This window comes from Protopterus annectens, chromosome 11.part0, assembly GCF_019279795.1.
Source record: "Protopterus annectens isolate FY-2018-M chromosome 11.part0, PAN1.0, whole genome shotgun sequence".
NCBI classification, from domain to species: Eukaryota; Metazoa; Chordata; order Ceratodontiformes; family Protopteridae; genus Protopterus; species Protopterus annectens.
Genome location: NC_056745.1, coordinates 659,294,750 through 659,319,868, shown reverse-complemented (window position 1 = coordinate 659,319,868; position 25,119 = coordinate 659,294,750). Strand labels below are relative to the sequence as shown.

Below are 25,119 nucleotides of genomic sequence, written 5' to 3'. Positions count from 1 at the left end.
AGGCAGTCAGGCCTGTTCTGGATTTAAGCAAACTGAATCCTTTCATGAAACAGACCAAATTCTGGATGGTCATGGTGCAGTCCATTTTACTTCTGCTGTGGAAGTATGATTGTATTTACCCGACAGACTTTAATGATGCCTACCATCATATAAAGATAGAGAAGCTCCAGGAGTTTCTGTGCTTCTGGTTTGGGGACACTCACTTACAGTTCAGGGCCCTGCCATTCAGTCTCACCACAGCCCCCCCCATGTGTTCACCAAATGCATTGCAGTCATGGCAGCCTTGATCCAGCTGCAGGGGTCCCAGGTCTTATTGATTATGGCAAGAGATACATTACTCCAGCTGTGCGACCACTTAGGCACTACGGTCAATTACCTAAAGTCAAGCCTATAACAAATTCAGATGTTAGAGTTCACAGGTTGCCACTTAGATACAGTCAGTCAAATGCCGGGCTCCCAAGCTCCAGAGTGATCAGCCTTCATGCTCGGACATTGTCGGTATTTGTGTTCTCTAAGCCACCATCTCATGCAGTTTTGAAACTCTTAGGCCACATGACAGCATCTGTAGGATTGGTCCTCTAGTCAGATATATGAAGGCTCAGCATGGACTCTGGCTGTACAATGGTCTTTCCTGACTCACCCAATGGACTTTCCAGTACAGTTGATAAAAGTATGTCACAACCAAATTCTTAGGTGGTTGCAGTCTCCCTTAGTGACCATTGGGAGACCGTTTGTCCTTCTCCTTCCTTCAGTCATGGTCACTATGGATGCCTCCCTTCTTGAGTGGGGGTGGAGGGCATTTTGAGTGGAGGACAGTTCAGGGGTCCTGGTCTTCTGTGGAGGCTGACATCCACATCAGTGTCATGGAGACAAGAGTTGTCCTCCTTGAATTGCAGGCTTTTCAGGATGGGCAGTTTCATCTCAGCTCTTTCTGGTTGCAGAAGTCCAGCATTCTGGCCAGTAACTTCAGCAGAATCATTCTGCCTCACTAGTGGTCTCCCAAGTCCAAGAGTTGTGACTCAGATTTTCCAGTGCTGGAGCACTCCGTGTTGTGAACTCTTTGCCTCCCCGTCCAACACCAAGTGCCTCAGCTATTACTTCTTAGTTCCTCCTCTTGACAGTCACCTGAAGATGCTGTGCTATTTGCCTAGCCCCCGGGACTCCTCTATGTTTATCTCCTGGTCCCCTGATTGTAAGCTTTCTCCAGGAGGCAGCCTGCTGTGATCCTTATAGCACCTTACTGACCTTGTCTGCTGTGGTTCCCCTTCCTTTGGCTTCTACTGACGTATTCCCCCCTGGGTGCTGCCTCCTATTCCGGATCTCAGTTGTTATCCAGCAAGTCTGGATCCCCTCAGTCTTCAGTCCCTGAAGTTAACTCCGTGTTTTCTCCAGTTCTTTTGATGGCCAGAAATCCCAAGCTTTCCCAGGCAGTAGTTCACATCTTGTCTTCATCTCAAAAACGTTCCACTAGAAAAGTGCAGTCCAGTAAATGGAAATGTTCTGTGATGTGGGCAGAATCCTGAGGACTCAATACATTTTCCGCTCCTTTAGAATCTGTTTTAGATTTTACTATTAACATGCAGTTGGCAGCTATTTCTAATTTTCACTTCGGCAGGGATAATATTCCTCTGGCTGCTCTCAAGATTTCAAAGTTTTTTTCTTCAAAGGTACCTTTTTGCTACATTCCCTAGTTTGATACCCTGTTCTTCTGTGGGATTTACTGTTTATTTTGCAGGTCCTTTCGACTCCTCCACGGCAACATCAGAACTGAAGTTTTTGTCTTGGAATACCTTATTTTTGGTGGCTGTTACATCGGCAAGGAGGGTTTTGGAGTTGCAAGCTCTTGACTCTTCTCCTTATTTAGTGTTCCACAGAGACAGGGTTTCTCTCTGTACGACCCATCCTTTTGCCTAACGTGGCTTTGGAGAATAATTGTAACAGTTCCAGTCATCTGCCTGTGTTTTTCCCCAATTTTTTTCCAGTAAATGTACCATTTGCATTGTTTTGATGTGCATAGGCAGTTGAGATTTTATTTGGACAGTAACAAGTCCTTTAGAAAATCCAATCATTTATTTGTTTCACTTTCAAAATCCAGGCTGGGCACATCTGAGTCTAAAGTGACTTTATCCAATAGGCTATCAGACTGTATTTTGTTTGCATATTCATTGAGTGGTAAGACTCTGCCACACAAGCCTAGGGGTAATTTTACCAGAGTTATGGCTACTTCTACGGATTTCTTTTCTAAAGTATCACTGTGAAGATTGTGCATCTGTGACTTGTTTGGGTCATCATACTTTGGTTTCCCATTATAAGCTGGATATTTAATCTTCTGAATTGCAGAATATCCTTCCTTAGTTTCACTCAAGGATTTATATGTGGTTGGGGACCCTGTCCCACAGGTTGAAGCCAGATGGAGCAGACAACATTAGATACCAAAGTTATGTGCTTTTCATAATGATAGATCTGTGTTGTCTGTCTCTGTCTGGTTCAAACTTCCCTCCTCCTTAGACTGTTATGAAGAACTTCCCTATCTGAGATGGCTGGACAATGGAGGGTGTCCTTTCCTTATTCTTGGAGTTCTGCATCCTCCTAAGTTCAGGCAGTTTATTGTAGCTTAGTGGTTGGCTTACATGGGGCAAACTCTATCTGAGGAGTAGTATGTGGAGTGCAGAATTGTGGGTAAGGGAGGAGGAGCCTGGTGAGTTCAAAGTTTGAAGGAATTGGCTGGTGTCAGATCCGAGCCAGACATAATAACCTGCAGGTTAAACCAGACAGAAACAGACAACATGGATCTATCATTATGGTAAGTACATAACTTTCATTTATTATGACTGTCACATTTAGACTACTTGGACAGAATATTGTTTTATTTATTTTATGTAATTTAATTTAACATTTGTTTACTGGGAAAGTTCAACTTGGAACAAAGCCAATTTTCAGTGGAGGCCCTGGAAGAAACGCTCCAGACGTATGTCTTTGTAACGTGGGAGGAAACCGGAGTACCCAGAGAAAACACACACAAACACAGGGTGGACATGCAAACTCCACACAGAAGGCACTTCAGGAGAGAATCGAATCAGAGAACCTCTTGCTGTGAGGAGACAACGCTACCGCTGCATCACTGCACCATTAGAAAATTATTAGCATGTCATCAACTCATGTAGTTTCGGTATGAAACTTGCTTCCAATAACAGAATTATCCTCTGGAGATTACAGTCAAAGTCTACTGGTGGTTGCCATTGGTGGTATCACATGAGTCATTAAAAAAAGGCTTAAGTGCAACATTGTCAGACATTTAGAAAACAGTTGCACATTAATTTGGTCTTCATGTTTTCTTCCAGGTTATTGTAGCAAACATTGCTGCTGGCTTGGAGTTATTTGTAGTTTTTGGTCCCTTTCCTATGCAGATGTGTGAGAAGTAGCAAGTTAAAGTTCCTAATATACAATATAAAGACTTCTTGGATTTGAGCTTTTTCTTTGTAGTATTTTCTTGAAAAAAGTGCTGATTTGCCTCTTACTGTCATTTTTTGTTCAGGTGCCAGTTGGTGACCAGCCCAAGGACATTGAGATTCAGATTAGAGAGCTGATCCTTCGATATATTAGTAATCCAAATTCTATCATCCTGGCTGTTACTGCTGCCAACACAGATATGGCAACTTCTGAAGCACTAAAGATCTCTAGAGAAGTCGATCCAGATGGTATGTTAATTATTTTTATAATATAATTGGGCTGTGTTACAGTTGTGCAGAACAAAATTAGTGTTTCTTTATAGCATGTTGTACATATAGCAGTAAATACTAAGATGATTTTCACAGTATGTATACATGTATTCACAACTGTTTTTAAGGGTTTTTAATGTAATTTTTATCAATTTTGTGTAAGTCATGACATCAAAACATACTCACTGACTTCTGGCGTTGACATGGAGTATGATAAGATGTCCTTCCATTTCACAGTTACAGTACTCATTACAACAGGGAGAGTGCCAAAGCTCAGGAAGAAGAGCGGGAGAAGAAAGGACCAGCACAGCCCTCTAGGAAGTCAAGAAGGATGGCCCTAGTAAAGCCAGCTCTAGCTGTGGAAATTCCATCTAACTTGTAGTGCTTGGTCAATGTATGCACAGAAGTCCCGGTAGCTGTCTCAAGAATACAGTTAGTATCCAAACCCTTGAAAAAAGAATTAGAAGAAGCTACAGCTCTAGTAGAATGAGCCTTAACAGAAGAAGGGAAGCTCTTTCCATGAAATGAATAACAAAAAGAAATGGCTTTAGAAATCCAAGACGAAATAGTTTCCTTGGTCACAGCCAATCTTAAGGACCTACGATGAAAATAATTCTCACCATAACAGTAGATGTCCTTCTCTTCACTGTTGCAGTATTCACTCTGTCTCTCAATGTCCCCAGGTCCATGTCTCTTTTGGATGTACTGATTACTTCTCTACTCCTTGGATTGGTGTTCCTACTGAGGCTCTCAGTTCTGAAGATGGCATGTCTGGATATCACTTTTATGCCCTATGTTACGTGAGGAGAATACATGTGAAGCAGTCGAAAGGCTTTGGTATACTGGCCAGACATTGGGCCGCCCTTTGCCGGAGATCCCTAATGTAAAGAGTACTTTCCTTGCTCCTGCCATGAATCTGCCTATGACAAAGACCTATTTCAAGAGAATGAAGCAGTGAAAGCTAGGGCAGAAGCAACAAGTGCCAAGCTGGATTTATTGGAAGCAAATACATTGACCACAAAGATCAAGCAAAAATTAAAAAATGCTAGAATAAGTTGGAGCATTTGGAAGGAATAAACTGCAGATGATACATAGGCAGATAGCTCGCATTTTGGACCCAGATCCCAGAAGCCAAGATACTGCTAAAGAGAGCCCATCGTACAGTATTGGTCATGAGGGGTTCTCCACAGAAATAGCCTCTCCCAGTTCTGGTTCACTATTTAGTTTTTGCCCTCAGTAGAATATAATCTCATAAGTTGGTGGTAAAGCTGGAGTGTAGTGGATCAAGGGCATTTATAGACCAGAATTACTCAACGCCTACGTATAGAAAGTGAGCATCTTTGATCCCATTCTACAGACTTTGTAGAACTGAAGGAGTGAAGTGTAATGTCCATCTGTCTAGGGGAATGAGGACTTTTGTGGATCCCAAGGAGACAGTTGGCATACAAGTACAATATATTGTATCATAGGGGCATTCAGCAGGGGAACATCAGGTGCCACAACTTAATAAATAAAAAAAAAAAAGAACTCTTCTTGCTATTCACAAAATCAAAAGTACTTAATGAGAGAAGGGACTTTTTGCAGGTGTTGTAAGCAGAAAGGGTGTACTGGGATGTAGGCAGTAAATGGTAATAGCAGCTCATTCAGGAAAGGCCTTTATTTGTTAAATGCATACACTGTTCATATTTTTAACTTAAAGAACAGTGTAATTTGATGTTGCTCTCCTGGGAAATGTTAGATAATAAAAAAGAAAATGAATAGAAGCAATGCAGACACAATTAACTGCGAGTATTAAGGTGGGGTGACGAACAGATTCACGAGACAAATTATACACCAGCTCAAGGGAGAAGACAAGGATAGAATCATTAAAACAGAAAAGCAAGAAGTTGTTGTCTAAAGAGGCATTTGAAGTTGCAAATTTGTGAGAGTGGATACCCAAGGAAATCAGAGGAAGGCATGGATGAAACAAAATAAATAGTTAAACAATGCATAACAGAGGAAAATGTGAATCTGGACATTTCTGCATGAAACAAAAAATAAGTTTTTGATTGAGCTGAGAAGACATACCCAAGTTATAAGGCTTGCATATGGGAGAAGGAAAGGTGCTGGTAAGTGAGATTATAAAGGGAGGGAAGAGGCAGCTGAGACTAGTTTCTTTCAGTAGCATGTTACCACCCATCTTGTGAATGTGGGGGAACATGGGGATAAACAGTCTTTGTCTGAATTTGGACCAGGATGCCCCCACTTAGGAAGTACAACTGTCTTGTGTATATAGTTATATTACAGTTGTATATATGCGTAAAGTTATCTGTTATAGTTATATTGTTAGTTTAATGTCACTAGCAACAGGAATGATTGGAAAGTTAAATCCAGGGGGAGCCATGCAATATGTAATATAGACAAAAGGGGATGCAGAATGGGAAGACACTATTAATAAAACAGGTTGAAGATACTCTGGAAAAATATTTTTAAACAGGTCACTGGACAAGCAACATGACAGTTAAAAAAGACAGGCAGTAGATGTCCAAACAAAAGAGGAGCACGCAGGAGGAGTTGGAATGAAAGTTGGGGTGAACCTGACATTATAACTTGGAAAGATAATGGGCTGACACTGTGAAAATGGTAAGGATTTTTGTAAGCAGCTAGGAAAGATGAAGGTGCCCTAATAACCTTGTAGAATTGCATCTAAATGAGGAGGGGCATAAGCTGAAGAAGAAAGGGTATAGAATACTGGCAATGTCAAGTTGTAAGAGGGCAAGAAGAAGAGGTATAATTGTGTTAGTAGACCAACAATTAGGCATTTTGTAGTCCAAAATTAATCATAATAGATGATGGAATATTGGAAAGTTGTGGAGCAGGATGGGAAGGGAGATACAGGGGTGTTCTCATGACAATGGTGTCTTTGTATATTCCTCCGAGTATTTGGCTGGATAAGGACATTGATATTGAAAATTGTACAGTTTTAGGATGGATGTTTAGTTCTAGCTCTGACTTTAAACTTAAGTGACTCATCGGGGAGAAGAAAGAGTTCAAGATTAACTAGGATATAGAAAGCATTGAAACAGTTATTTACAATATTAGGATTTTTAAAGCATATGGAAATAAGTAGATTAAGGACCCATTGTGAATTTTCACAGTGTAACTGAAAGTGGAAATGTTGTTCTGCAATAGACAGGTTTTTTATAACAAAGGAGCATAAAGGGAGGGTTCTATATAACAAAGGACTATAGAGAAGGTGTAGGTACTAGATGTGGGACAGATACTTCAGTCAGATTAAATAGGAACTTTAGAAAAGGGAAGGAGCAAACTACATAGGAAAAAAATGGGAATTGTGGGAACAATATATGCAGAGCAGGAACGAGATTTAAGAGGCAGGATTTGAATGAGCCATATAATGCTTAACTGACAGTGACTGGATGGTTTATAAGCTATGTATAATGTTTGCAACTACAGTTGTTTCAATGGTGTCCTTGATGTAAATGGCAACTAAAGTGGTATCATTTTGTATATTTTTCATTTATATAAATGTAAGATTGCCTTTGTCATATATGAAAATTTGATAAAGATGTTTGGGGGGGGGGAATACTTCTGTCAGATTGGGTTTCCAAGATGGCTGAAGACTGATCAGCAGGTTGATTAGAGCTCTCCCAGTGGAAAACTGCAGTTGTGAATAAAGTCATTCATTTACTTGGTTGTAAATATACAACCTGGATGGCAGCAAAGAAAAAACTGGGGAAAGTGACAGAAAATCCACAAGCAAAGGTGAAGGGAAGAGTCTTGCAACTGTTTAGCACAAAGTTCTGGTTTCAGCATTGGAACTGAAGATCATTTGCAGTAATTTACAGGAAAATAAGTCAAATGCACTTAGAGGTATTTAAAATAATGAAATACTGAAGGAATATATGCAGTCAAAAAACAAGACTGGAAAAAAAATCAAAGAAATTTTAGCTAGTCATATGAGCTGACAAAACTTCAGAAATCAAGAAGCTGACTAAAAGGGAAAGGATGGCTGAGTATGAAGTTTCTCAAGAAGAGTTTTATAAAAATACAGTTAAGGTTTCTCTGTGCATTCTTTCTTCAAGATTTTCTGCTTTACCAGAGAAACCGGAAGGAACAGACTATATTGATTTTATTATAGTACATACAGTAGAGTCGATTATCCGAATTAATTGGGACCATGGGTAGTTTGGATAATCAAACATACATCGAACTGGAAAAAAACTTCTAAATTCTTGTTTTTCTGTACTCAGAGAATACACTTTTTAACCATTCAGCAAGTCCAGTGCACAATAAAGAATATTTTTCACACACAAGTGGGCTACAAGTTCAAAAGACATGCACAAGCTAATACATACAATTTTTACATACCCAAAAACTTTGGAAGACTGGGTTTGGATAATTGACGTTCAGGTAATCGACTCTCTATTATATAAACAACTGGACTGGTATTCCACAGCAGGATTTTATTTGATAGGACACATCTTTTGTATGCTTGAAACCTGATGCTCCTATCAGAATTATTGCAGAAAGGAAAAGTATTTGCAAATTGTTGAACATGATTATTCACAGTCCTGCAGGCAGAAGAGAAGCAAGTGGGGAGGGGGCTGTACTCAGCATCTCATTATTTTGACAATAACAATTTAATTGATCCAAGTAAAAATGCTTGTGCAACAGAAAAATAACACACTAGCTGACTAAAAGATCATAAGTACTTTGGATATGGACCAGATACTGATGTTGGAATGTGAAGATGACTAGGAAGAAGACCAGCAACATTGTGAAATTAGTGAATAAATGGGAGACTATAAAGAACAATCCCATTAGATATATGATTAGATTTGTGAAATGTGGCTTTGCAAGAAGTGGCTGAGAAAGACTGGAAATTAGCTGACAGTTGTTTTTATTAGTATAAATAAACATATGATATAAATGGTATGTTATACTGTAAAACAGTGTTTCATTGGGTGCAGTTTGGGTTATTTTAAATGTGAGGTGGAGTGAGTCTTAGTGACTGCTGTACGTGCTAAAGATATTAAAGCAATAAAATGATTTTTCTTAGTTGGTATGTATACAGGCTTTATTACTCTTAAGTTAAAAAAAAATGTTAGAAAAAAATAAGTAAGTTAATATAAAGTTGTGAAAGTGGGCTGCTGATGTGGTGGGTGTAAATGTGTATTTATCACATTAAATGTAGAATTGCAATAATAATCTCCCCTGTTTTACAGGGATGGATATCTAGATTAATGTCCTTGGTTTAAGCTGTAGATATTTGTTTTTACAAATAGGTGTGAAAAATAAGATAAAATGATGAAATGCATAGAAATGGTAGTTTTCTTGTATTTGCAGAGTCATTAAGCTATTTTTCAATAAGGGGAAACAAGAAGTGTACAGTTGCAAGCAGGTAACCTTGAGATGCCAGAACAGTGTGCTCTTAGTGAAATTTACAAAGATTGTTTTATGCAGTTACAAGCTCTTTCTCATTTCCATCTGCTATTACTTGGAGCAGAGCTGTCTGCAGGTGCGAGCATTTGATCATTAGACATCTGAATAGTCTGTGCTGAGGTAAATGCAGTTAACATTTAAAGGTACATTGGCAAACAGTCCAGTGGAAAATAAATGGTTTGAAATTGTGGGAAGTGAGTAAGATGTATAGATAATTGTCACCCTAGCAACCTTAATACTTTAATGCATTTAATATAATAATGCACATTTTTCTTTTCTGTTAATTTATATTTGATTATATTTTAAGTTTTAAATTTAATAAAGGTATTTAAAACAATTCGCAATTTTATTTATTTAAAGGTAGCCAGTGCATTTTTCTTATGGCTAAAGGTTAATGATTACTGGAAGCATGCAAACTGTTTTTCATATCTGAGGCAGGGCTCAGTATAAGAAAAGGACAATACAGCAGTCCCTGCAAGTGCGAGCACAGACAGTAGCATGCGCTTTACCATGGGTAACCTTTATTTTAATATAGGTAATGCCTGTGAGTGCATCCATTGATTTAGGGCAACTGTTCCAATCTGGAAGGGTAAATTTAATTTTTTGAAACTGTACATAGTTGTATGTGTTTGTTTTAAGTTAAGATGATGTGGGTGTTCTCAAAATGTACTTTTTTTGTATGAGTGTTTTCATTGAAGCAAAAATGTGATATATGTTCACATGGAGATGGGAAGAAGTAACTGCATAAGAGATCAGCCTGCCAAATATTAGTGTGTGCATGTAAGGTAAAGCTTGGAAAAACACATTGAAAATATCAGTTATATATAATTAGTGGGAGTAGTAGCTTTCTATCCTAATGGCTGCTCTGTGCATGTTATAATGGAATGTAAAAGGCCGAAATGTAGGGTGCTAATAGCATTGCTGCAGGATAAACATTTGGATGGCTTGATGGCATAAATGAGCAAGCTAATTTTAGAAAGAAAATATTTCCAGGGTAGACATTCAGCAGAATTTCAAGGACAAAGGAAAATGGGAGTAATTATTCTGATTGCTAGAGGAGGATCTTGGAGTGATAGAATGAAACGGACAACAGTGTGAAATTTGTGATAGTAAAGGGTTTTTGGCAGGGGAGGAGGGTTATACTGACATGTATTTATAGTCCACCTAAAATTGCTGCCATGAAGCTTAAGAGAATTTTGGGAGAAAATCTACTTTCAGCAGAGAATACTATTTACGGGTGGAAACAGAAACTTATTTGCAGTAGTGAGGCTGTATCAGAGGGACCAAGAAGGGACCAGAAGGGAAATTTAACAAAACAGGGTTAGATTTTTTTAAGAAAAACATGATAATATTTGGTGTGGAAGATGTGAATTCGGTGGTAGGAGCTCAAACAGAATTTATATGTTATTACCCAAGTGTAATAACTAGGCTAGACTGCGTAGAAGTTATTTCACAGGAGCATGTGTATTTAACTGAAAGCTTGGCATGCAACCAGTATTTGTTTCAGATCATACACAAGTAAAAAAACTAAGATAAATATATAGGTTAATGAGGTAAAAATGAGAATTTGATACGTGATCTTTGTAGTCAATGTTGCAATACTAACTATTGCGACTTCCTGCCATGATATAACCCATGGCCGTCCAAATTCCAAAAACTTTCGCCTCCTCCAGCCGGTGGACAACCTTGATAACGGGCATTGGTATATCTGTGCTGTAAAGTGTCAGTGGCCACAGTCCTATTATTACATCAGTCCAATGCACCAGACAGTATGTTAGCTTCAGGCGAACTAAGGAGCTCATTACGCTAGGTACCCCATTGGGAAATCTCTTCTTATTAGTTGTGCAACTATTCCTGTGGCAGCATGTGCATGTGTAGAGCTGGAGTATAGATGGCCCTGGGTTCTAGTACAGGATGTGCAACGTTTTCTTCACTTTCAGGGGTATCTGGTATTGATCACAGACCCACTCTGTTCATAAATTCATTCTCAACTACCCGAAAAAGAAAAAAAAATGGGGATACTTGGGATTGGCTCGCAAGGGCAGTTAGCCTAGTACTAATCTATGAACCTATGAACCTATTAACATGACCAGGCTTGTAAAGGCTCTAGGTCAAAAGGCCTAGTAACCACCTATGAACCTATGTCTAATATTGTTTAGTTGTTTAATATGTAAGAAAGTTAATAATTGTCTTTTGTGTGGGAAACAGATCCCTTGCAAAGATATCCTTTCACATTGTTTGCCTAGACCTGGAACATGGCATACCTAACTGCCCATTTTGTGCCCTGTTTAATGATAGGGCCATAAAGGGTAGAGCTGAATCCCTTAGTCAGTTTGTCAGATGGTTCTTAAGCTTTGCACACAGGGTGTCCACCAGTTGCTAAGCCGTCATCCTGAAGGAAGTGTAAGGAGAAATGCTTGAAGAAGGATATGCAGGAGGCCAACAACATCCAATTGTTTGACTCCCCGTCCCAACTTGAAGTCATAAACACAGGCAATGTGTCTGTGCAGTGTCCTAGTCCAGTGCCTGTTAGACCCGAGTCCTGCAGCACAGTCCCTCTGAAGGCCATCATGACTTCTGCCCAGTCCATGTCTTTATGGGTTGACACCAGACCAAGGTCTATCGAGATCAAAGGCACTCTGCAGGCTGTGGTTTCTGATGCCAGGGTTCTGGTGACTGATGGTGAGGGCAGTATACTTTGGTTATTGTTTGGGAAAACAAATTCCAGGTACTGGATTGAGGTCACGGCTGCCCTCCTACAATCTGAGGTCTTGTCATCCACCTCTTCCAAACACAAGACACCCAAGTCAAAATGGCAAATAGGCTTGCCCAGCAAATACTGACCTGATCACCTGCCAACTCTACCCAGGTCTGTCCACAAGATCTAGTCAGACTGATGCAGGACTTCAAGGATTTCTTGAAGTCCATGCAGCCCACCCTGAAGATGGTACCTGTGCCAGAAATATGCCCTTGGAAAAGAAAAGGGGATGCCTTCCTCCAGGGAGGCTGTAATCTCAAGTAGTCGGAAGATAAAGACAAACTTACTTATGTGCATAAAGAGACCATGAAGTCTTGAATGATGTGTATTCTGACATGTCAGTGTTGCCTGATTCCCCTTGCCCCCAGGAAGCCTGATCACCTCTACAGAGTGCCTGAGTCCTGCAAGCATCTCTATAAAAATCCAGTGGTGGACCCAGCTGTGATATCTCTGGAGACCACCAAGGGATCATGTGGGCCTACTTCCAAGAACTCTTTGCTAAATGATAGGGAGAATAGACTGTCATACTGATTCGGCAAAAAGGCTTACACCTCAGCAGCCCTGGCCGTGAGAGCTCTGAATTGTCAATTACATCTGCTCCAATAGTTTGAGCTTATACTAGAACAATTCAGAGCCAAAGCAGAGGCGATACAAAATGAGAACCTCCAGAGGGACATCCAGGAACTGTGCATTATCAGCCTCCACTTGTCTCAGCATTCACTCAAGTGTGGCTTTGATGCATTGGCTGCATCATGCAGAGTGGCTGCTATGCGACCATGTCACAAGGAGAGATAGCTGGCTTACTGGACACAACTCCTGTTGGATCCTATTAAATCAGATATCCTTAATAACCCACTAGACAACGAGTTTCTTTTTGGACCCCTGGCTAAGACAGTGTTAGACAGACTGACCAGAAGGGGAAACCAGTTTACTTATTTTTTTATTATTATTTGTGTGTCTTTGTTTACTGGGAAAGTCTGACTGGGTAATACCCATTTTCACCAGAGACCTGAGGGAGAAAACTCAATTTCCTTACATTGCATTATACTAGGTTCCAGTTAAACACAGAGTAGCTACATTTCTATTTGCATTTATACGCAAACAGTAGTTACATTTATAATTTCTAAGATTTTACAAAGGTGGAAGTTACTAAAGAGAAAGCATACATGCAACTTAGTGGATTGTACAGGTAGCAGTTATGTATAAAAATTGTTTTGTTATTTCAGTAGTAAGAGGTCGACCGTATTCTGTTTAAGGAGAGTACCATATGGTGAACACAAAGTCTTAACCTTGTGATGAACATCTGCAGGACAGGACTGGTTAAGATGTTTTTTAAGCAGTGTGTTTAAAACTGTTGAGTTTATTGGAGAGCTTTATTTGTGTAGGGATACATTTCCAGAATTTAGCAACATAGTGGGAGAAGAGCGAGTCTCCTGATTTGTAGTGCAGGACATTTTTCTGGGTGATGAATGAGTTTGTGTCCTGTAGTTAGTTGTGAATATGTTAGGTAGTAATGTAATTCAAGGCAGTTTAATTGCTGTAAGCTGTGACAGTGGAGGAGGTACTGTGAGGGAGATTGGTGGCAAATTTAGCTATTTTATTGTAGCAGGAGGCAAGTTTCTTTCTTTGAGTATTGTTTAAGCTTGCTAGAATAGGAGCGGTATATAAGTGAGTTGGCAATAAGAAGGTGGTGGCTAGAGTTTTTCTTGCAGTATCTGTAAGGAATCCATTGCTTCTATAAAGGGACCCTAGTTTCTGGTGTGTAGATTTAATGGTGTGCAGTATATGTTAGTCATATTTGAGATTGTCATCTATTATAACGTCTAGAAGTTTACCTTGAGTTACAGTTTCAATGACAGTATTATTTGCTGACTTTATGGTAAAAGATTGTTGTTGATTTTGGCAACTGTTTGATGTAAAAAGCAATAACTTAGTTTTCTTGGGATTTAGTAGGAGGTTTGATTCTTTGAGCCAGGTTTCTACAGAGGAAAAATATTTTTGGGTAATGTCTTGGAGCTTATTTGTTGCTGCGGCTGCACATACTAATTTTGAGTTGTCTGCATACTGAACTAAACTAGCGTGGTGAGTGGAGGTGTGGAGGTCATTAATATATTAAGTAGGAGAGGACCCAGGATAGAGCCCTGAAGGACACCTGCAGTAACTGGTTAAAAGGATGAGTAGGCTTGTTGCCATTTAGTGGTTTGTTGCCTTCCAGATAGATAACTAAGAAACCACAAAAAGGAGCATTGTGAGTAAGTCCTATTGAGAGTCAAACTAGTAGTTGCTGCTGTTAGGCAGTATCACATGCCTTTGACAAGTATAAGAACATGCAGACCATTGTTTTTTTGTTGGTTTATTATACTGGAAAAATGTAGTGCAATAGTGATGCTGTGCTGGGGCGTAAAACCATGTTTTTCTAAGAGCAGGTTATATGAGGTTAGGTATTACATCAGCTGCATATGGATGTATTTCTCTAATATTTTGGAGAAGGGGGGGCAGAATATTATCAGTCTGTAATTATTAGACTCTGTAGATATGCCACATTTGTGCAGTGGTGTGTTGCAGGATTTTTTCCACAGTGATGGGATGTATCTTTCCCCTACGGACCTGTTAGTTAGTATGGACACAGGGAAGGCTATGATTTCTGCAGCCAGTTTTAGGTAGTCTGACAGTACTTGATCTACTGCTACGAAAGTAGTTTTTAGTTTAAGGAGCAACTTCATTATGAGTGATGTAGATACTGCACTAAAACTGAAGAGCTGTGGGTGGTTTTGATTGGACAGGGGTAGAAAGAGGGGAGAAGATGTATTAGTGTCTAAGATAGATGATAATGATTGTATAACATAAGAATTAAACTGGATGGGGATAGTTTTTCTGTTGTGTTGTCTTTTTGGAGAGGGAGTTGCGAACTTGCCAGGGTGAAGTAGATTATTTAGTGATGACCAAAAAAGGTTTGGGTTGCTTTTGTTTGTCTTGTAGGTTGGTATAGTCTATTTGCTTATCCTGTTTGACTAGTAGTTTTGCAAGATTTCTAAGATGTCTATATTTCTGGAAGGTATTTTGAATTCCATTTTATACCAATTTTTCCAGGCTATATCTCTTTTAATCATAATTTTTTTTTTGTTTCTGTTGTCAGCCATGGTGCAGGGTTTGACTTTACTCTTTTATTACATACCGGTGCTAGATAATTTAAGGTCTGTAAGAATATGTTATTAAAGTGTTCTACAGCAGTATCTAGTGGCATTGGTCTAAGTACATTCCGGTTATATTATTTTAGTGTTTCATTGAAAGTATTTTTGCTGAAATTGGTTGTATTTCATATTTGATTATAGATAATATGTTTATCTAGATTGTGGTGAGTCCTAATGGCATATGTTGTTTAGCTGGTCACTTATGCTATCTGAGAGACAACCTACTTTTGTCAGTTTGTCTGATTTGTTTGTAAGAATCCAGTCTAATGTTGAGTGTCTCCCTGATGTTTTGTTGATTCTAGTAGGTGTGTTATTGATTGTCTGAAGTTGTACAATTTTATGGATTCAGTGGGGGTAGTGGAATTTATCAATTGCCAGTCTATATTTAAGTCTCCAGGTATTATAGTTTCATGGTTAATTTGTTGGGATGTCCAATGCAAGATGCTTTCAGCAGTGTCAATGTTATTCCCTGGTGGTATATAAATTGTTAAACATAGTTTTCCTATTGTTGATTTTTAGGAGTGTTATTAGAAGTTCAGCATTGTTAAATTTGGGGATTTCCTGTGGAAGTAAGGTGATGGTTAGGGAATTTTTGCAGTGATTGCTGCACCACCTACACGCTTATTTTGTCTGTCATGCCTGAGTATATTGTATCCTAGGGGTGATCTCATTGTCCTTTATTTCTTTTTTAACCAGGTTTCAGTAGCTATAACTACATCAGAAATGTATGTGGCAAGGCAGGCATGTATGCCTTGGATTTTATTGCACATACTTCTTGGGTTCATATTTAGTAAGGTGAGTTTGGGTTCTGTTTTTTTTTTGTTGATGTGTATTAGGTGACTAGTTTATTTTGGGGATGGAAGTGATGGTTTTATGAACAGAGGAACCTGGGTTGGAGTGAATATCTCCACTAATTTTTTGAATTGATATTTTACAGAGTGAAGAGTTTGGCCCTTAGATTTTGGTCTTGGTTTGGTACTTGATCATAAATGTGAGTACTTAGTTTTGAGATGTTTATAGATAAGTAAATTTAATATGGTTTGTTTATAGAGATAGGGTGCTATGGAGAAAGACAGGCTAGGTAGATGTTTATATTCTTTGTAAGGATTGGTTGAAGTCTTAAGTATTTAAGGGAGGTGGATTTGATAATTGATGAAGGCTAGTAGAGTAAGGAGGAATAATAAAATAATCTGAGTTAGGGGCATCTTATTTAACTTGTGTTATCTTTGTTGTAAGTTGGGATTATAAATGTTAGGAGGGTACTGGATTGGTTGTAGGGGTATAATTGACAGTTAAAGGGGCAAGGATTAAGACGGTTTCAGAGTAAGTCTTGGGTGATGAACTAGAGTGGGTCTTACTGTTAGGAGTCATTCTGTTGATTGCTTTTCCTTTGGAGGGAACTAATGCTATTGGTTTGAAAAATATGTGGGTGGTGCTATGGAAATATAAATATAGAGTAAGATGAGGTGGGAGAGAATTGGGGGTAGGGGGGCAGAGTTAGCCTGAGTGTTAGCTAAGGCGAATGAAGCAGGTTGAAAACCTGGCAAAAAGACCAGTTGTTGGTGTAGAGGGCTAACGCTCTGAGCTATTTTTCAAATGGTACAGGGTTTGATTCCCTTCACCCATTCTTGCCTGCTGTATGAAGGGAGGAGGGTTTGGCATAATGGTTAAGGTCTTTACCTCACAGATATAAGGAACAGGGTTTAATTCTAACCTCTGATTATTTGCTAGGTTTATAATAGTCTGGTGACTGATAGCCTAGTATTTACCTATGAACCTATTAACTTAGCCACAAATCTGCTGAGAGAGAGAGAGATAAGTTAAAGAAACAATGCAGTTTAAAAGGCTCTGTGCTAGTATATGGAAGCCTTAATTTTGTTGCTGTAGGATACCGTTTTAGTAGGAGGGTTAGTCCATTATCACCTTGACCTGGCTAATGGTGATAACAGTAAAAAAATTGCACTTTACTCTTTACAACATGTAAGGAGGTTTCTGTGGACTTGAAAGGCAAAGTCCAAAGGGTGCCCCAATCCCCAAAGATCAGCAAAACAATGAGAAGCAAGAATGCAGGAATGCAGCTCTTACATAAAAATATAGTCCACAATCTGGTGTTCAAACTGCAGACTTCACTGTTACTATATATCTGTTTGTTTGCAGTGACATTTGTATAGCAGAATAAAAACACACCAAAGAGACAGTTAAGTGCAGTAAGTTAATGTTGACTGTGCACAAATACTAGTTCAGAGCTGAAAGTGGAGTAATAACTGTCTCTGGCAAGGAGAAATAAGAAAGGAAGGGCAGTGACAAAGGGTGACTTCCTTGAAGGCATGCAGTCCACTATAGAAAGATAGGAGGATATAAGTAATGGGAATAGCAAGTCTAGAAGAAGTGAGGAAAATATAAGAGAAATAAATAGTTTGAGTAAGAGCAGTATAAGTAAATGTCAATGTCTGTTAAGAAGGAGAAAGTAAAAGCTGACCAGCAGGATGTCAGTGGAGAAGGGTTTACAGACTATAAGGCTGTTGCTTACAAACTAGGACACTGAAGCACTTGTCTTCAGACTAGTCACTATGCAGGCTAAAATATACGCAGAAGACTGGATGCCTCTAACACGTACTTAAAGCACAAGGGCAGAGGTGGTACACAGTTTGTCCTAAATAAATGGTGGGTGGAGTGAGTGGACTCAGACTGCCTTTTGGATGAGCCTGTTGTATGTATGCTTTAGGAATGTTTCCAGTGAACCTGTTAAAGAAAAGCGAACAAAAAATATGTAGTCAAGGTTCAGTAGAAATCCAGTTAAATTACCATGGGATTAACTATATAAAACAGAACACTGCCGCCAGTGAAATTGTAAGTGGTTTCTTAATAAATATAGAAATTAATTTGTGTAATACAATTGCTGTGATGGGGCCATTTGGCTTATCACCTTAAACAACACATCCTCGTAAGAAAACAAACAGTGCTATTTTGTTAATACCCTTACAAATTAAGAACATTAATCTTTCAAAAAGCAGCCATTTAGTACCAGAACAAGAAAGGAGCACTGATAATTAAGGATAAGGTAGGAAATGTTTGCAAAAATAGATTCAAATCTCGCAAGCATTTTAAATTGAACATAAGTTTTAACAAGCACTTACTTTAATTTATATTCCAACAAACTCTTTGGTAATGAAGGGACATGATAGTGCTATGAGATCTCTACAGTTTAGGATGTTCTTCGTCTCACATTGCTGCAGTCATAACCTGTGGGTAGTCCGCTGTCCTCGGTCGGCCCGAATACCAAAGAGTTAGGCTGGCGTCGGTCATGGCGCCCGGAGCTGACGTCAGTACGTAGTAGTACTTAAGCGCATGACCGACGCCATATCCTCAGTCTTTCTTGCCGCGTGGTCCGAAGCAGAAGCAGCGTTTGCAAGTGCCGTTCGGCGTTCTGAAATTTTCAATTATCGAGTTTCAGACCGAAGACCAAGTTGGGCTAAGTACCCCGTTGGGGAAAATTTTTGTCTTTTCTTGCCTCAGTTAATCTGGATGTCAGAAAAAGTTAATAATTGTATTTCTTGTGGGAAACAGATACCTCATAGGGACTATCATTCTCTCTGTATTCCTTGCCTGGGGCCTGAACACGACGTAGTCGGGTGTCGCTTTTGCGCTAGATTTAATAAGCGCACCATTAAACGAAGATTAGACTGTGCCAGGCTTGTTTTCGGTAAGCGGTGTAACTACAACATGCCGTCGGATCCTCCGACGCCCGCTACCGCTAAAAAATGTAAAGATAAATCTTTAAGGTCTAAACCGGATGAGTCGTACGTTGCGGACGCCGGTTCTATGGAACCTCCGGTTGAATCTGTGGATCCGGCCGAGGTCTCGGCTGAATCCCAGGGGGAACCTTTACTTTTGCAGGAGTTGGCCTCTCAGGAGTTAGGCCAGGCCAAGGGTGCTTCTCGGGTATCTGTAGTTCCATCCTTACAAAAGGTTATTAGGCCTACTACCTCAGTGGCTAAAGGCCATGCTAAGGCTAAACCTGATCTTACTGGTACTGGCCATAGCCCTAGTTCTTCAGCTTCTGTTCCTAAAAAACATATGTTGAAAATGGCAGAGGATTTGATTACTTTGATCAGGGGATCTTTGCCCCCCCCCAGAGAAGAGGCCTAGGGTGGATACAGATTTAGAGGGAATGGAGCATTCTTCAGACTACTCTGAGTCCTCAGCTGAGGATATTCAGGATTACCCTCCCTATTCAGATTCGGATGCAGAGGATTCTTGTCCTTCTGCTTCTCCTCCAGAGGATTTTTCCTTTTCTGAAACTTTACATTCCATGAGGGAACATTTCAAGTGGGAAGGTCAGGATTTTTCAGATTCTCGAAAAAGGCTTAGGGAATTTTTGTTTTTACCACAACATAGTCCTTTGGCTATTCCCCCTGTCTTAGATGTTGTTCAGGATGTTTTTTCTGAAGCTTCACTTAATCCTGATTCTTTACCCCCTGCCCCTGTCAAGCCAGACAGATATTACAGAGTTCCAGAAGCACATAAATATTTGTATAAGAGTCCTAGAGCTGACCCTGTAACTATCATTCAAGGGCCGAAGGGTGTCAGGGCTTCTGTGTTTAAGAATCCAGTTCCTTTGGATAAAGATTCTAGAGCGTTGGATAGGTGGGGGGAAAAAGTGTACACCTCTTCTACGTTAGCTATGAGGGCTTTAAATTGCCAGTTTCATATGCTGAAGTATCAGAACTTTTTGTTAGGCCAATTGAAATCTAAGGTGGTTGCTTTATCTGAGGGTATAGAGTGTAAGGAATTGCAGGAGTTGGTTCATGCTTCAGATCAAGTTGGAAAACATTCTTTGCAGTGTGGTTTTGATGCTCTTCAGGCTTCATCCAGGGTGGCTGCTACTGGTTCAGTTATTCGCAGACATGCCTGGCTTAAGGATCAAAATTTGTCAGAGCATGTTAAAGCTCGGATTTTGGATGCTCCTCTTCAATCTGAAGTTCTTTTTGGTTCTCCTGTGGAGTCAGTTTTGAAAAAGATGGAAGATAAAGCTAAGTCTATGCAGACGGTCAAGGATTTTTTGCAGGTGCAGCCCCCTAAGTTTAGCAGGAATTGGCCTGCTAGAGGATGGTCCTACCCTTCTTCGGATTTTCAGTCTAAGGGCAGGCCTAGACGTGGTAGAGGCAAGGCTCACACTCAGGGTTCTTTCAGACCTAGGACTTGGAGTTCTCCTGTACAGTCTTCTGGTGAGGGCAGGGGTCAGCCTTTTCGTAAGCAGACCCAATGACCTGTATCTTCAGCTGCCAGATCCTTCTTTTCTGGCAGCTCCTCTAGGAGGAAAGTTGGCACTTTTCAAACAAAACTGGCATTTGGTCACCCAGGACAAATGGGTGTTGGAAATAATAAATCAAGGTTACAAGTTTTACTTTTACACTTTTCCTCCTTTCAAAGGCATGCCGGATGTGCCTCCTCAGCAAAGGCTGGAGGTGCAGGAGCAAATTTCTTTGCTTTTACAGATGGGAGCTATCCAGGTGGTACTTCCGTCAGAAGTAGGCCTAGGGTTATATTCCCGTCTATTCCTAGTGCCAAAGAAAGGAAACACTTGGAGGCCAATTCTGGATTTGTCCATTCTCAATACCTACCTAGACATTCCAAAGTTCAAGATGTTAACATTACAACAACTTCTGCCTATGCTAGGCAAAGATCACTGGATGGTAACCCTGGATCTCAAAGAGGCCTATCTTCACATTCCTATCAGGCCCAGCTGCAGGAGATTCCTGCGATTTCGGGCTGGTACTTCTCATTATCAGTTCTCTGCATTGCCCTTTGGTTTATCTACTGCTCCCAGGGTGTTCACAAAAGTTCTGGCTCCTGTAATAGCTTTCTTCAGACAGAGGGAATACAAATTTATCCTTATCTGGACGATTGCCTGATTCTTGCTCAAGACAAAGACAAGTTACTTCAACATCTGCAGTATGTAATGGCAGTTTTAAGGTGCCTAGGGTATTCTGTGAACGAAATAAAGTCCAGTCTAGTACCCTCTCAGGACATGTGCTTTCTGGGTGTGAGACTGAATACAGCTTCTCAGATGGCTTTTCTGACCCCGGACAAACAAAGAACTCTTCACCTATACTTCCAGCAGTTATCAGTACTGTCCAGGCTGACTGCAAGGACAGTCCTTCAAGCCTTGGGGTTCATGGCATCTTGCATTCTAGTACTTCCCAATGCCAAACTGCATATGAGGAAGCTACAATGGTATCTCAAAACTGTATGGACTCAACACTGCCACGATTTGGACACGGTCATTCGGATAATACCTTGCATCCAGAAGGAATTCTTGTGGTGGGCGCAGGAATGTCACCTAAACAAGGGACTCTCTGTGACCCGACCAGAGGCGAGTCAGATCATAACGACGGATGCCTCGGACTTGGCTTGGGGAGCACACTTCAATGGGAAATGGATTCAAGACACGTGGCCTCCCAGACTGCAACATTTGCATATCAACATGAAGGAGATGTTAGCAGTCCAATTTGCCCTGATGGCCTTCAAGGACCTACTTCAACCAGGACAGGTGTTGATTCGAACAGACAACACAACAGTCATGTGGTACATCAACAAGCAGGGGGAACCCATTCTTACCCTCTTTGCAGACAAGCAATGATATTGTGGGAGACTGCTCTGAGTTTGCACATCACTCTTCAAGCACGGTTTCTGCCAGGAGCACAGAACTCCCTAGCAGATGTATTGAGCAGACAAATTGTGGACCCCACGAGTGGAAATTGGATCCTCAGGTATTCCAACAGTTGACAGTGGCTTGGGGAACTCCAGACATAGATCTGTTCGCTTCTCCACTAAATTTCCAACTACCAACATTTTGCACAAAGATGTTTCACCCAAAAGCTTGGAAAGTGGATGCTCTATCTTTCAGTTGGAACAACCTTCACGTCTATGCTTTTCCTCCTCTGCCTCTCCTTCCCAAGGTACTCTTGAAAGTCAGGCGGGACAAGCCTTGCATGATTCTAATAGCACCAGATTGGCCACGTCAGCACTGGTATCCTCTGCTGAGGAGTTTAATTCAGGAGCCTCCTTGGCCTTTGCCACAAATTCCTCACTTGTTGTCCCAGTCAAGCAATCATTTGCTCAATGTCAGGGTGCAGTCCCTGCATCTAACAGCCTGGCGTGTTCTGTTTTAGAGCCGGTGGGGTCTCAGCTTCCTCAACATGTTTTAGATGTCATTTTGGAAGCCAGGCGGCCCAGTACTAGAAAAGTTTATGCTGATAAATGGAGGAGATTTTTTCTTTGGAGCACAGCAAAGGGCTTTGATGTCTCAGTACCTAATTTGAGTTTTACGCTACAATACCTTACTGAATTACTAGACAAGGGTTTGTCATTTTCCTCTGTGAAGGTTCATGCTGCAGCTATTTCTGCTCACTATGATTGTGACCCTCCTTTATTTTCTCATCCTTTGTTTAAGCAATTTCTTAGAGGGGCAAAAAATATAAGACCCCCACGTAGAGCTCCTACTCCTTCCTGGGATCTCAATTTTGTGTTGGAGAAGCTTACTTTACCTCCTTTCGAACCTGCAGCTACTTCTGAGCTGAAGTTTTTGTCTTGGAAAACTGCTTTTTTGTTGGCCATTACCTCTGCTAGGAGGGTCTCTGAATTGCAGGCACTCATGGCAGTTGAACCTTTCTGGTATTCCATAAGGATAGGGTGTCTTTGCGTACTAACCCTACTTTTATGCCTAAAGTGATTTCTAATGTGGCCTTGAACCAGTCCATTCATTTGCCTACTTTTTATGCTGATCCCCAAAATAAGGGGGAAAAAGTCTTGCATTCTTTGGACATTCACAGGCAGCTACGTTATTATTTGAGCAGAACTAAAGAGTTCAGGCAGACTCAACAGTTATTTATATCTTTTGCTCTGGCTTCTCAAGGGAAAGCTGTTTCAAAGCAAACTATTTCTAAGTGGATTGGTCATTGTATTGCTTTTTGTTATTCTCATCATGGGCAGAATGTTCCTGCTGGGATCAGACCTCATTCCACTAGAGCTACTGCCACATCTACTGCCTTTTTGAGGGGGTAGCTACTAAGGATATTTTGGAAGCAGCTACTTGGAGTTCAGTACACACTTTTACTAAGCATTACCATCTCCCTCTTTATTCCAAGTCTAGGGCTGGGTTTGCCACTGCAGTGTTACAGGGCATGTTAGCAGCTCCTAATGCTTTTTAGTTTGCCAGCCTCCCTTTTCCTTTGCTTTGGGATTCTACCCACAGGTTATGACTGCAGCAATGTGAGACGAAGAACATAGTACAGTTTTGTACCTACCATAAATGTAGATGTTCGAGGATCCACATTGCTGCAGTCCTATTTTCCCTCCCTCCTTCCCCTCTATTGTTTGGGGTTGCTGTTTTTTCCTTTGGGATAATTGTTATTTTCTCACTTGTGGTTGTTGGGTATTTACTATTTTGACTCTGGACTTTCCTTTTTAAGGCCTTCTGACATCTGGGGCAAGAAAGACTGAGGATATGGCGTCGGTCATGCGCTTAAGTACTACTACGTACTGACGTCAGCTCCGGGCGCCATGACCGACGCCAGCCTAACTCTTTGGTATTCGGGCCGACCGAGGACAGCGGACTACCCACAGGTTATGACTGCAGCAATGTGGATCCTCGAACATCTACATTTATGGTAGGTACAAAACTGTACTTTATCTTTCTAGCTTACTTATCACCAGATGTAAAGAGTTATGCTAATAAAATTAAGCATTCAATCCTTTGAAACACAGTAGAAATATGATGACAAATGCTGGGCACCATTATAAAAAATGCTGACACAAATCAACTTAAGTACAAAGTATGGTTGCAAGCAAGTCATACTTGGTAAGAGGTACATTTACAGGTAGAAATTAGGTTCAGCAACATACCTCTCAACCAGGAAACATCAGAAATCTGAACAAAGGCCCATGTAGGTACAACTGCCCAAAATTCTGTATGCTGATTAACATAAAATTTGCATGCATGATTATGTAACCCCACCCACCCCAAAGGAATTGTGTGATACCAACAGAAATTGTGTTATAGCAACATTCAAATGCAAATTGAAGAACAGACAAAATATTAAACACAAAATATAACCAGAACAATAGTGTCGTATTTATATTAACATTTGAACTTGTATCAAACTTTTAACTTGTATAAAACTAAAATGCAGTTTTCTTTTATGAAAATAAAATTAACTGCCACTATCATTAATGCACTGGGACAAGTGGTCTCTGAACAGTGGTAGAAACACATTAACAATGTAGTAACATTATTTACAGTAAGGAAACCATACAGTAGATGAAATGTGCAACCTGGCACACTGTAACTTCGCTTGCTACTTATGATCTTGTTTAAGGTTCAAGCTAAAATTTTACTACAACCAAGTGATGTATTTGCTGACTTTTATTTCCTAACAATCTGTTGGTACAAAACTACTGTGCCAAAACTGTACGTGATTGGATCATGAAACTCCTTTCAGTCTGACTGTGCCTAAAATTTTAGTGAAGAAAACAAAGCATGTGCAGTATTATGGTTGCCACCCGTCCCGTTGTCAGCGGGACACTCACGGTTTGAGTGCTCTCATCCCGCTTCCCGGGCTCACCAAGCGTGGGACTTTAAAAGTCCCGTTTTTTCCCCTTTGCGCTTGCAGCGCTTCGCATTTTAAAATTGCCGTGGAAAAGCCGAAAATACTTCCGGTTTTTCCACGGCAATGCTCGTCACCACCCGGACCTGCAGTTAGAGGGATTCTCTGCTAGGTCCGGGTGGTAATGCAGCACAGTAATTGGCTGCAGCCATCGTAGGGGGCGGGAACTTCTTCTGAAGAGCCCCATAAAGGTCGCAGCTGTAGAGCACCAAGCTCTATAGCAGCTGCGAGTCCCGACAAAAGATCTGATTTTTTTTTTTCACCATTGAAGCCAGCCTAGCCAGCCAGCCAAGCCAAGCCAGCAAGGGAGCCAAGCCAGCAAGGGAGCCAGCCCAGCCAGC

General features: G+C 40.5%; 1 protein-coding gene across 1 annotated transcript in view; it reads left to right on the top strand.

Annotated features, from left to right (window-relative positions):
* Positions 1 to 25,119, top strand: part of DNM1L (dynamin 1 like) — a 1,168,830-nt gene that overhangs the window by 101,648 nt on the left and 1,042,063 nt on the right. Inside the window, exon 2 of the mRNA XM_044088102.1 lies at positions 3,536 to 3,698. Within this exon, the coding sequence (XP_043944037.1) occupies positions 3,536 to 3,698 (163 nt within the window). The remainder of the gene's footprint in view (positions 1 to 3,535; positions 3,699 to 25,119) is intronic.